We start from the raw sequence: 13,468 nt of genomic DNA, 5'->3' as shown, positions 1-13,468 counted from the left end.
AAATTAAATTTGGAAATCTAAAATAGGGGTGCAAAATTACAATGGGTTACACCAGACTCTATTTATGAAAGTTGCGGTGAGAAAGTGAAAAGGAACAGATCCACATCTTTCTGATGATGGGACATTTTTGTCAAGGTCGCATGAAACACTGTTACCCAACATTATTCCCAGATGGATTGAAATCCTGGAACTCTCTCCGTAAAAACACTGTGAGGGTAAATTAATCGCACATTGGACAGCGCTTCAATAAGGTTCACCAGCACCTCGGGATGAGCAATAATCTATGGCTTTGCCAATGACGCCCACAGCAATATACAAATAAGTGCTTTGCCAGGCAAACCTCGGGTGGAATTTTATGACCCTGTCGCAGTCGGGGCGACGCGTTAAAATGCTGGGAGTTGTCGAAAGGTCCATTGACTTTGACAGGACTGGGAGATACCTCTGGCAGCACGGAGAGTAAAATTCCACTCGTACACCTGATTTGACTTTGTTATTTGACTCCACAATATCATTCAGTTCGAGTTAAGTAAAACAATTAAGATAAGTGCACCTTTTGTACAAACCTATTGCTGTTACGTTTTGATAAGTGTTGTAATATTTGATATATACATCACCAAAAGCCCTTACCCGTAACACACCACCAGAGAATGTCTTCTCCATTGAAAATATTGCCGCCGAAAGGATTAGCAAAACTCAGCTATACTCATCAGCTGTTTTATTGGATCCAGATGTTTTTTTCCTCATATTGAGAAGGATTAATATCTATATTTCAGGACAGTGGGAAGGGCAAGGAAAGTCAGAGGTGAAACATATTTTGGATTAATGGTTCAATCTCTATTCATGTTATTGTAATACCTGTGTGTTGAATTTAAAATTTTTTTTACAGTCTCCAATCATTTTCCTTTTCCAATTAAGGAGCAATTTAGCGTGTCCAATTCACCTAACCTGCACATCTTTGGGTTGTGGGGGTGAAACCCACGCAGACACGAGGGAGAATGTACAAACTCTACATGGACAGTGACCCGGGGCCGGGTTTCGAAACCGGGTCCTCAGCGCCGTGAGGCAGCAGTGCTAACCACTATGCCGCGTGCCGCCCTGTGTGTCGCTGAGTTAATGATTCCTCTAATGGTCAAGTGTTAGATGTGGCTTAGTGGGTAACACTCCTACCTCTGAGTCAGAAGGTGCCGGATTCAAGTTCCACTCTAGAGACTTGGGGCAGGATTTTCCACGTCCCCACGGCGTATTTTTCCGGCAGCAGTATCTTCCAGTCCCATCGCTGTCAACTGGATTACCTGGTGTTAGCAGCCTCTGTCGCCAGGGAACCCGTGGTGGGTGGGGCTGGGGTGGTTGTTGCCTTTGGTGCGACCGTAAGATCCCGCTGGCGAGTACAGACAAAGAATTTTGGCCTTGAGAATGCCAATCTAGGCTGACACTTCACTGCAGTACTGGGGGAGTGCTGCACTGTCAGATGTGTTTAATGCCTCACCTGAGAGGCATATTGGGTAGCACTGCTGCGTCACAGCTCCAGGGACCCAGGTTCAATTCCGACCTCGGGTGACTGTGGAGTTTGCAGATTCTCCCCGTGTCTAGGTGTGTTTCCTCCAGGTACTCCTGTTTCATAGAATCCCTATAGTACAGAAACAGGCCATTTTGGCCCATCGAGTCTGCACCGACCCTTCGACCCCACCTAGTGTATTGAGCATTTTTGACCATGCTAAATTACCCCTTACTGTGTCCAAAGGTTGGTTGGAGTTACGGGGATAGGACCTAGGATACTGTTTTGGAGAGTTGGCGCAGCCTCAATGGCCCAAGTGGCCTCCTTCTGCGCTGTAGGGATTCTATAATTCTATGAAATCCTGTCTTCTCTCTCAGGTAGATGGTCCTATGTCGCTATTTTGAAATTTTCCCTGGTGTCCTGGCAAATATTTATTCTTCAATCCCTCAATTGGCATCACCAGTGAAAAAAAAACGAGGTTATCTGATCGTAACATTATTAATGTTCCTGGGAGCTTGCTGTGCACAAATTAATATTAACGGCCGCAAGTCCTACATTACAGCAGTGACTACACTTCGAAAGGTCTTTACTGGCTGTAAAGTCATTTAGGATGTCCTGAAAGATCGGAATATGCTTTCTTTATCAAGAGAATTCCCACAATGAGTTTTTCGCAAAAGAACAGGACTTAAAAATGTACAGAAATGAACAAGACAAAGGAATGAAATGTTAATGTCCTGAACATGGTTAAATGGGGGCATGACCTCCATTTAGCTGAGAACTGCTTTAAAGTTGCTACAGTTAGTGAGCGTACTTTGGTTTACAGCAATCTACTGATGGTTATAATAAATTCTACCCTTAATTGCAATATCAGGTAAAGAACAACCTGGGAACTGTGATGTGAGATCTTGAACAGGAGTGGGTTATTACTGCCCAATGGCTGAACCAGAAATGACCAGAGCTGCTGGAATATAATCATAAAATATATATTATAAAAATGCAATCATTGCAATGGAATCTTTCCACTTGGACTGCATAATATTTTTGTGGAAACATTTGGTGCTGTGCAGATAGCGGCAAATAATTCAATGGAGGACTTTCTCCCCGGAGAGATGCAATCAGTACTATTTGTACTGGAGATGCAGCCTCGATAATAACTCAGCCATTTATATCAGCAATTTATCACCAGCTTAGTTCACCCACTTAATTGGGGGTTAAACCTCCCTTTTCCCAGGGGCAGTGACTAAGCACACAGCTCCAAGACTCTCTTTGCTTCTACGTTTGGGATGTCAATGGGATGTAAATGTACTTAAGAAGGGCACAAGTTAAAGCAAAATGTGTATAAGTAATGATTCTTGTTTTGTTAAATCAGAGATCAGCATGTTAGTTAAGGGAAGCAATGCAGAGCTGAAATTAATTAAGATCCTTCACTCTAGCATATTGGGCAGTTCATATAATGGGTAAAGGAGATGGTTAGCAGTTTCAAATTCCTAGGGGTGCAGATCTCCAAAAATCTGTCCTGGTCCACCCATGTCAACGCTACCACCAAGAAAGCACAACAGTGCCTATACTTCTTCAGGAAATTCGGCATGTCCACATTAACCCTTACCAACTTTTACAGATGCACTATAGAAAGCATCCTATCGGGCTGCATCACAGCCTGGTATGGCAACTACTCGGCCCAGGACCGCAAGAAACTTCAGAGAGTTGTGAACACCGCCCAGTCCATCACACGAACCTGCCTCCCATCCATTGACTCCATTTACACCTCCCGCTGCCTGGGGAAGACGGGCAGCATAATCAAAGATCCCTCCCACCCGGCTTACTCACTCTTCCAACTTCTTTCATCAGGCAGGAGATACAGAAGTCTGAGAACACGCACGAACAGACTCAAAAACAGCTTCTTCCCCACAGTCACCAGACTCCTAAATGACCCTCTTATGGACTGACCTCATTAACACTACACCCTGTATGCTTCATCCGATGCCGGTGCTTATGTAGTTACATTGTATATCTTGTGTTGCCCTATTATGCATTTTCTTTTATTCCTTTTTCTTCCCATGTACTTAATGATCGGTTGAGCAGCTCGCAGAAAAATACTTTTCACTGTACCTCGGTACACGTGACAATAAACAAATCCAATCCAATCCAATATTCCAAGTTCTGTTTGATAATCACATCCACGCAACCTCTTTGGATGTCAAAGGCACTATATAAATGTATGCTCTTGTTGTTATAGGTGTTGACAGCATCTTGTGCTCTGCACTCTGAGAATTGAAAAGCAGATACTTACCCTGAATTGCCTTTGTGCCACCATTAAAAGCTATCAGAGTTAATATACCGCCTGCACTGGGACTGCCCTTTAAAATTTTGTTGAAGTAAACAATACTTAAACTGAAACGTTTTGTGGGGCCAGTGAATATGAAAACTGTAATGCAGGCATCACCCAGTCGTTGTTGGTGTTGACAGCAAGTTATGGGACCTTTTTTCACAGTGAAATATCTCACACTAACTTAGAGGGGTGAAATAAATCTGCAACAGTCCTGGAAGAAGAGTTCTGATAGTTAACCAACGACATAGTTGAAGAGGTGGATTTTAGATTATTGAAGGTGGTAACGAGGATGAGTTTTGGGAGGGAGTTCCAATGTGTGAGACCAATCTGGGTGAAGACTTTTGGATGTTAGAAAACTCAGTGAAAAAAGGGGAGGCCACGGATATATGAGTGAAAAGCCAGAGTGGAGGGCAGGCTGTGCCTCATTGGAGGATTTCATCAGAGTCGTTTCCGCCCACTTCTATAATACGGCTGGAAGGGTGTGGGAATCCTTGCTTTCGCCATGTGAAGGTAGGGCTGTGGTTGGGGATGCCTCTGGGGAAATTCCTAGCCATAATAACGGAGCGGTTTGCAGAGGTACGGAGAGCTTCTGCTATGGAAAGACTTCTGAACAAAGCCTCGGGGAATAGGTGGACAGTGTAGGATAGTGGAGTTTAGGATGAAATTATAATCTATACAAGGTTAACTGTGCGAGCCTTCGAGGTTGGCACTGGATTAATTGAGCCTTGAGGCACCTAAGGCGGCTAAGAGTTGGATAAGGACAGAGCCAGGCAATCCAGCAGAGATGGATATATGGTGTTAGTGGTGTGTAGAATTTAAGGTATAAAATTTGACCCGGAGGTTGGTGGAATAGAGTTCCCGCCTTCCCAAAGCTTTAAAAGCCCACAGCTGAAATTTTGATCTGGTCCAGGCAGAGCATGAGTTGAGCCTGACAGCAACTGGGATATGGAATGGACCGTGGATCTGACAGGATTCCACCTTTTGTTTACTGCTCAGCCACCTGTAGTTGGTGACAGCCACGGGCAGAGCTACCCCCCCCTCCTCCACCATCCCCTCTGAACCAAGGAGGGTGGAGGTTAACTAGGGCAATGGCAGGCTGCACCAAACGTTTCACCATTTACCTTTTCAAGGCTGCTTCAGTAGAACTAGCTGAAAGTTACTGAGCGCCCAGGCTTCCTAAACCCAGGAGAACCCAGGCTTCCTAAAGATCATTGATCTAGGGCAGCTCAGTGGTGCAGTGGTTAGCACTGCTGCCTCACGACGCCGAGGTTCCAGGTTTGATCCCGGCTCTGGGTCACTGTCCGTGTGGAGTTTGCACATTCTCCCCGTGTTTGCATGGGTTTCACCCCCACAACCCAAAGATGTGCAAGGTAGGCGGATTGGCCACGCTAAATTGCCCCTTAATTGGAAAAAATGAATTGGGTACTCTAAATTTATATTTTAAAAAAAGATCATTGATCCAGGGAAAAATTGTCTATCTGAGATAAAGCACTCCATGGCTTTTGGGAAGCAGAAGTTAAGAAACGAAAGCACCCATGTTTCATTGGGCCCTGCACAGATGTTCTCTCTGTGCTCAGAGTAGCATAACACCATTTATGCAACTCTCCTCCCACTGCAATGGGCCCCTTACTGTGCAGCAACCCAGAACATGCTAATGACCCCATCACTGAACGATCTGTACCTACAGCTGCAGCTGAACGGGAGTCCTACTCCATCATACTTCTGGCAATAGGTGCAGCGACCTCAGAAATGTTCCCTAGCTGGATTGCTACGGTTGCTGTAATGTGTCCCTGCTGCGAGTGTCCTGTGAAACCGCTAAGTGTGATGGTGGAGGTGGTCGGCCACGTGTCTGCCTGTGCCGTGGTGGTGGAATTAATCGTGGTGCGGGACCCTCCTGTGTCCCAAAGTAACTCTATGGGCTTCCCTCTAACCTTAGCTGTGACTACCGGTCTTCCGGATTGATCCCAAAGAGTGTCACAGACCCAAGTGGGGGAGCCCGAACACCGTCAGTCCGTCCCGTCCACATTGGTCTGTCCTGACTGGATCCCTATACTATGGATTGGTTTTGGCTTTATTCCTATTCAGAGTGCCTGTCTGCTGGCCTCTCTGTGATCTCTGGGGTGCATTACATTCCTTAGCCCAATGTCCTAACTGGCCACAGTTGTAGCATTCCTGCGACTTCTGTGGAGGGCTGTTCTTTTCTTCATTTACCCACGCGGGGTTTTGGTGCGCTCTCACTGCCTGAATGTCCGCTGCAGCCTGAGCCTCTTCTGGGGACTTCACTTTGCCTCTGCCCTGAACTGATTGCTCCCAAGCGCGGGACAATCTCTTCAGGACCCACTTCTCATTATGGGCCTCTTCTGAGGGGTCATAGCTGTTGCAAGCGCTCTGTCCTGCATCTGTGGCATGGGAAATTATGGTGCGCGTCCATTTAACCATATTTTCACGGTTCAAATGGGCTCTATTTAAATCGCCAAAAACTGCGTTAAAATGGATCCACAGCCTTCCTGCGAATGCTGTGGGGTGCTCGGTTTTCTTCTGTCGGCACTTGTTAAGCCCTTCTACTGGGTCACCTCGATTATACCCTATGGCATCTAAAATGGAGGTGTGCATTTCCTCTAGGGTGCCTCTGCCAACGTTCTGTGGGTCGGGGAGGGCTGCTACAACCGATTGGTCTAAACTCAGAACCGTGAGTTTAACCTGCTCTCTCTCGTCCAGGCCGTACATGGTTGCCTGTTGCTTTACTTTTGCGAAAAATTGGTGGGGGTCTGCGGTGGGGAGAAACGGAGTGATCTTTTCACACGCGTCCCTGAGTTGGGTTACAGTTAAGGGGGTGGTGTAGGTAATATCAGGTGCACCTTCTGTGGTCGCTTTCCTTTGGGTGGTGACTGGATTCATTGGTGCAGTAACTAACTGATCTGTGGGAGGTTGGGGTGCTTGTCTTTTCTGCTGCGCTGCTGGCGCACATGTTCCCTGAACATAACGCTGCGCTGTTTCGCTTAATTCCTTCCAGTCTGGGGCATTCTCCTCATCTAACTGCGTTCCAAAGGTGCTTTGGAACCCATTCTGCACTGAAAGCAGCGATTGCAGCTCCGCAATCTGCTTCCTGCATTTTGCATGGTCTACTGTACTCTGTCTTTGTTCTGTGGTGGCAGCATGGAGTGCTCTTAAAGCTGCCTTTAGGTCAGAGCATTGCCTCTGCAAAGCCTCTACCTGCTTCTCTGATTCTTCTCTTATCAGGACGGCACGTTGCACGTCCTGATAGGCCTTTTCGTACTGGGTCTGGGAACTGCTGAGATGGGCTAGACAAGACTGATGTGCCCTCTTGGCATCATCCACCTCTCTACCTTTCTCTGCCAGCTTCCCTCTAAGATCCATATTTTCCTTCTCGATGTCCCTGACATCCACTTTACTCATTCGATTTCTCTCTTCTAATTCTGCCCGGAGCGTCTGAACGACCTCCTCTGTGCCTCGCAATTGTGCCAAACAGGACACGATTGCCATCGGCTTGCGTGCTTTACTAAGGGTTTTCTTATGAATTTGAGAGAGGTTCTCCCACCAAGTATGTCCTATACTTCCGGGACCTGTCTCCTCATTCATACAGAATTCTTTCCAAAGGGGCCATCCCTTTCCTTGCAGATACTTGCGGAGTTCCAGCTCCCACACGGGACACTGACCTACTCGGCTACTGCTGGTCGCTGCGACCACAAACTGTTCTGGATTCATGAGGCGTTCCATTGCCTGCATGGCCATTTTCTCTGACTCACTTTAAATTTGGAACAGGGGGTGTTGAGGTTATGTCTCACGAAACGGGTAAGGCTTACACTATGTTCCGTTCACAAAACTGCCGAAAGTTTGTCGCAACAAAAACGCTTTCAGGTTTTCCTTACAACCCTGTTAGTACGCATGCACTAAACACACTTCCGAATTACGTTTATTCGTTTGAACACCTTGAATACTTGTGATTTCTTTCCTTTTTCTTTACCAGATTTCTAATTCAAATTTCAGGGTCCTCGACGGAGTGGGGGTGCCACTTGTAACTGCGTCCCGTCAGGATGTCGCCACTAAATGTTGCACGTTTTACTTGAGTGTATTACACGTTTATTGGAGTGTATTAACACGCCTCCGTTTAAAGGCCGTGTGCATAACACTGCTACAGCTCTGTGTGTGTATTTTCAGCTCGGAGTCGTCAGGTGCCGTATATAGACACCTCACAAGTATCTCAAGGTCAGGTTCAAAGTAATAAAACTATACACCGATCAGTAAGTTTAAACGATCAATATTTATTATACAAATATAATAAATACGCATGCACACGCTAAAGACTAATACCTATTCCTACTATTAAACGACTAAATACTTATCTAAGTAGGAACCAGCAAGGTCAGGGGACAAGGCCTTTGTTCCTTTCTGGGCTGCACCTTCTGTTCGTTACTAGTCGATTAATGTATAGGCACTGCCGGGTTCACGTAGCGAGCGTCGTTTTGGCACTTACTGAACGATGGCTGGTGCTCAACGGCTGGTGATGGGAGACAGGATCAACGGCTGGAGTCGGAGTCAGGATACAACAGCAGATCTGGGCCGGAGTCAAAACAGCAGTTCAAGCCGGAGCACAAAACAGCGGAGCCGGAGCAAAACAGACAGAACCATGTGCGGGGTCTATCTTTATAGGGCCCCCAATGTCCGTGCCTTTTCGGGGCGGGTCTTTACCTGCCATGTATCGATTGGATTATTTCCCAATCGATGTCTTACAAATCCCCCAATCTGAGGGTCTCTTCTCGATGGGTGGGGCGGTCTCTAGGGTCTTTTGTGATGGATACTTCTGGTGCCGTTTCGTCTGGGCGTCCACTCAAAGTATCCATTCAAACCCAAATGTTGCTATTGTGTGTGCCCAGATCTGGATTGCCTCATTAGTATGCAAAGTGTTTTGCTATTTACACCTTTGGTTGAGATCTTCCACCTGGCCATAAACTAGTTTCGCTACGTGCAGAATGCTAATTAGCCTTTGCAGACTGCTTGTCCTGGCTAAAACTGTTTTCTCCCTACAGTCTTAGCAGTTCTCCATTTTGTTAGCCCAGTGTCCATCTTAGGTGGCTACATTGTGGTCTCAGAGAGGTCCACCCTCTGTAAAATCCAATACATTGTTTACAATCATTGGAACGCAAACATTTATCCTACATTTCCCCCAATGAATGAGCCAATGAAACTAAAGTTGATTACTGCGCGACCAGGCTAAACTTCCCATGCCCAATGAAAAAACACCGGAGTGCCTTTCCCAGATTGTCAGCCCCATTCCAGAGAAAGGAACACAAAAATCCAGGCTGACCATAAGGAGATGCCGTCTTTCAGGCGTGACGTTAAACCGAGGTGCTGTCTTCCCTCTGAAGTGGGTATAAAAGACCCCCAGACTCCATTACTTAGAAGAGTGAAGCAGTTGTGATGGCCAACATCTATCCCTCAACTAACGTCACTGAAGCAGGTTTGCTTGGTCGTTATCACGTTGCTATTTGTGTGAGAGTGCTGCGAGGCGACACAATGGCACAATGGTGTGCACTGCTGCCTCAAAGCCACAGGGACATAGTTCGTTTTTGGCCTCCGGTGACTGCCTGTAAGGAGTCTGCATGTTCTCCCCGTGTCTGTGTGGGTTTCCTCTGGGTTCCCCGATTCCCTCCCACGTTTCAAAGATGTGCGGGTTGGGTGGATTGGCCATGATCAATGTGCGGGGTACGGGGATTGGGCAGGAGAATGAGCCTAGGTCGGATGTTCTTTCGGAAGGTCGGTTCATACTCGATGGGCCAAACAGCCTCCTTCTGCATTGTATGGATTGTATGGTTTCTTACAGCACAAGTGTCATCATTGACGTTGGAGTGCTTTGTTACAAGGCTATGGAAAGCACTGTATGAATGCAAGTCTTTCTTTTTCCTATTGCCTGTAACATAGAACATAGAACATACAGTGCAGAAGGAGGCTATTCAGCCCATCGAGTCTACACTGACCCACTTAAGCCCTCACTTCAACCCTATCCCCTTAACCCAATAACCCCTCCTAACCTTTTTGGACACTAAGGGCAATTTAACATGGCCAAGCCACCTAACCTATACACCTTTGGACTGTGGGAGGAAACCCGGAGGAAACCCACCCAGTCACGGGGAGAACGTGCAGACTCCGCATGGACAGTGACCCAGCAGGGAATCGAACCTGGGACTCTGGCGCGGTGAAGCCACAGTGCTAACCACTATGCTACCATGCTGCCCAGATGAACAGGAGAAATATTTAAGCTTTTAATTTGGAAATAATAATAATAATCTCTTGCCACAAGTAGAATTCAATGAAGTTACTGTGACAAGCCCCTAGTCACCACATTCCAGCACCTGTTCGGGGAGGCTGGTACAGGGATTGAACGCACGCTGCTGGCATTGTTCTGTATTGCAAGCCAGCTATTTAGCGCACTGTGCTATACCTGCCCCTGTATATGGCCAGTGCAAAGTGAAAGTAAAAAGGGAAACTGTCCCGCGGGAGATGATGTTATTTGAGTACCTTGTATCCAGTGTAATATTGTGGCTGTCTCCAGCTGAGCAAGTCATCTCCCTCTTTGACTTCCACCTTTAAAGAAAGACCCAGAAGTAATTTGCAGCATTGCTGACATGTTTGGCTTTCTTTCCCTGTACAGATATCGATGAATGTACATCAGGGACACACCAATGTAACCCTTCGCAGATCTGTATAAACACCGAGGGAGGTTACAGTTGCTCCTGCAATGAGGGTTATTGGTTAGTAGATGGACAGTGCATGGGTAAGTGCCAATTTATTCCAACATATGCGAAGGAAATAAAGTAACTTGCCCGGAATCTCCATTCAGTGATGCTATTCCTGCAGGAAAAAATGGGCACAAAGTCGATCAGGGCTCAAATTGTTGCCGCTTCCACCACCATCCCCCAGACCCATCTTATCCCATCAATCATGTCCAGGCGTCAACCCCCTTTGCATCACCCCTCCACCCAACCCAGACTGCCCCGATCCAACCCTCACCCTCACATCCCTCTCAAACCCCGTCCCACTGTTGTGGCGATTTCCAAACACTACTCTCGGGGAGAGAGCTGTAGAATATGCAGGGGAGAGTCCTCCCCTAAGTGTGATCATATTATTCCAATTAACAATTGTAAAGTTCAGTTCACAATAAGATAGAGACCTAAATCTTCCAGGTCCTGCCCCGCTCAGGAATTGTCGCGGGCAGATCACTAAACATAACAGACTAAACCAAAGGTCCATTGACCTCGGGCGGGAATTTCCAGTCCCTGAGCGGGCGTGCCCAGAGTTTCTGTGATCATATTATTCTGGCAAACCCAATTAACCTTAACCTAATACTGATCACATGGGGATTTCAAATTTATAACCTACGCGACATCACAATTCAGATTCCCCATCCTTTCAAGGCGAGAAGCCCCAATACGGATCAGGCACCCCGATCCCAGCCAGACCTCTGGATCATTCCCACGGCTTTCCTGCCCCAGGTTCCTGCTCCCAATCACCAACTGGGCAGTCGATGTATCCAGGTTTGATGCAGGACTCTGCATTCTGTTATCTAAACGAGATGCTGCCACTAAGATCGGCAGGGCCTCCGCGTCACGGAACGTGCACGCTCATCAGATGCTGTTGAACTTTGTCCACGAGCAGCGGGAGAGCACACATCCTGAGTGAGACGCAGCCAGAGTGAGTGTGGGTATCGGGAATTTGGAGCATCATGTGAATTTGCTGCTGAGGGGAAAGTGGTGCTCTTTGCTTTCTAACTTTTTCACTCTTCAGAGAGTGTGTTGGACTGCGGATGCAGTAGAGGCTCCAGGGAAGAGAGTTGATTGATAAGTAGTGGGTAAGGTCAGGTAGGCCTTTCCTACTTTAATCGCTTATAGTTTGTAAGTGCTATATTTTGTCGTCATGAGGACCAGGAAAGAAGGGTCCCAGAGTAATTAACATTACCTGATATTAAAAATCTTCTAAAGGTTTAATTTAAAGAGGTTGGTCATAGCAGGAGAGATCCAAGCCGTGGTGTGCTCCTTGTACTCCATGTGGGAAGCCGGAAATATTTCCACTGGTCATGGCCAGCATATGTGCAGGAGGCATCTCGAGCGACAGATCCTGACAGCCCAGGTTTCAGAGCAGTGTCTGGGGACACTGTGGATCATCTGGGAGGTGGAGATTATTGTGGTTAGCACGTATAGAGAGGTGGTCACAGCGCAGGCTCAGACTCCACAGGCAGGAAGGGAATGAATGGCCATCAGGCACAGCAAGAGGATTAGGCAGGCAGTGCCAGAATCTCCTGTGGTCATTCCCCTGCAAAACAGGTATACTGCTTTGGATACAGTTGAGGGGAGTGGCCCCTCAGGAGAAAGGCAAATTTGTTGCACCAGGGTTGGCCCTGCTGCACAGAGGAGGATTTCAAAAGTGTGGCAATGTTGTAGTTAGAGAGGTTTCAATTGTAAGGGGAAGGATGGGCGTTTCTGTAGCCTCAAACAGGATTCCTGGATGGTATGTTCCCTCCTGGGTGCTGGGGTCAAGGATGTCTCAGAGAAGTTAAAGGACATTCTGCAGGGAGAGGGTGAACAGCCAGTGGTTGTGGTACACATTGGTACAAACGACATAGGTTAATAAAAAAAGGGATGAAGTCCTCAAGGCAGAATATAAGGGGTTAGGAAGTAAGTTGAAAAGTAGGACTGCAAAAGTAGTGATCTCAGTTTACTACCATCGCCATGTGCGAATCAGAGTAGAAATAGGAAGCTATTTCAGATGAATACCTGGCTGAAATTGTAAGGGTGCAAGGGGGAGGGTATCAGACTTCTGGGACATTGGGACCGGTTCTGGGGGAAGTGGGACCAGTACAAACTGGATGGGTATGGGCAGAACTGGGACTGATGTCCAAGGGTGGGTGTTTGCGAGTGTGGTTGGGGATGGTTTAAACTAGAATGGCAAGGGGATGGGAACTTAAGCAGGGTGGTAAGTGAAAGAGAAACAAGGACAATAATAAAGAATAGTAAAATGCAAAAACGGTAGACAGGGTGAGCGAGGACGAGAGGCAAATAAGGCCACAGCACAAAGAAAGATTTGGATGATTAAAATGCCAAAAAGGCAAGACTAAAGGCTGTGTACCTTAATGCATGAAGCATTCGGAGTAAGGTAGATGAATTGATGGTGCAAATCGAGGTAAATGGACACAATTTCATAGACATTATGGGGACATGGTTACAAGGAGATTAAAACTCAGAACTTAATATTCAGGGATATTTGATCTTTCTGAAAGACAGGAGGGAAGGAAAAGGTGGTGGGTTAGCACTGTTAATAAGAGATGGAATGAGGACAGTTGTGAGAAACAACCTAGACTCTGATGATGTAGAGTCCATTTGGGTGGAGGTGAAAAACAGTAAGGGAAAGAAGACTTGGGGATAGACCCCCAAATAATAGTAACACTGTAGGAAATACATCAACAAATAAAAGGAGCATGTAAAAAGAATATAGCAATAACAATGGCAGACTTTAATCTTCATGTAGATTGGGTTAATTATGCTGGAAAGGATAGCTGCAACAACAAATTCATGAAATGCATTAGGGATAGTTTCCTAGAGCAATATGTCATGGAGTCAACCAAGGAACAG

At 46.6% G+C, this 13,468-nt stretch overlaps 1 protein-coding gene across 2 annotated transcripts in view; it reads left to right on the top strand.

Annotated features, from left to right (window-relative positions):
- Positions 1-13,468, top strand: part of fbln5 (fibulin 5) — a 98,428-nt gene that overhangs the window by 53,314 nt on the left and 31,646 nt on the right. For both annotated transcript variants that reach the window (XM_038774536.1, XM_038774546.1), the window contains exon 5: positions 10,495-10,617. In XM_038774536.1, coding sequence (XP_038630464.1) covers positions 10,495-10,617 — 123 coding nt within the window. The remainder of the gene's footprint in view (positions 1-10,494; positions 10,618-13,468) is intronic.

Source organism: Scyliorhinus canicula, chromosome 2 (assembly GCF_902713615.1).
Source record: "Scyliorhinus canicula chromosome 2, sScyCan1.1, whole genome shotgun sequence".
In the NCBI taxonomy this organism is placed as follows: domain Eukaryota; kingdom Metazoa; phylum Chordata; class Chondrichthyes; order Carcharhiniformes; family Scyliorhinidae; genus Scyliorhinus; species Scyliorhinus canicula.
The sequence above is the reverse complement of the archived record's forward strand: the minus strand, read 5'-3'. Positions and strand labels throughout refer to the sequence as shown.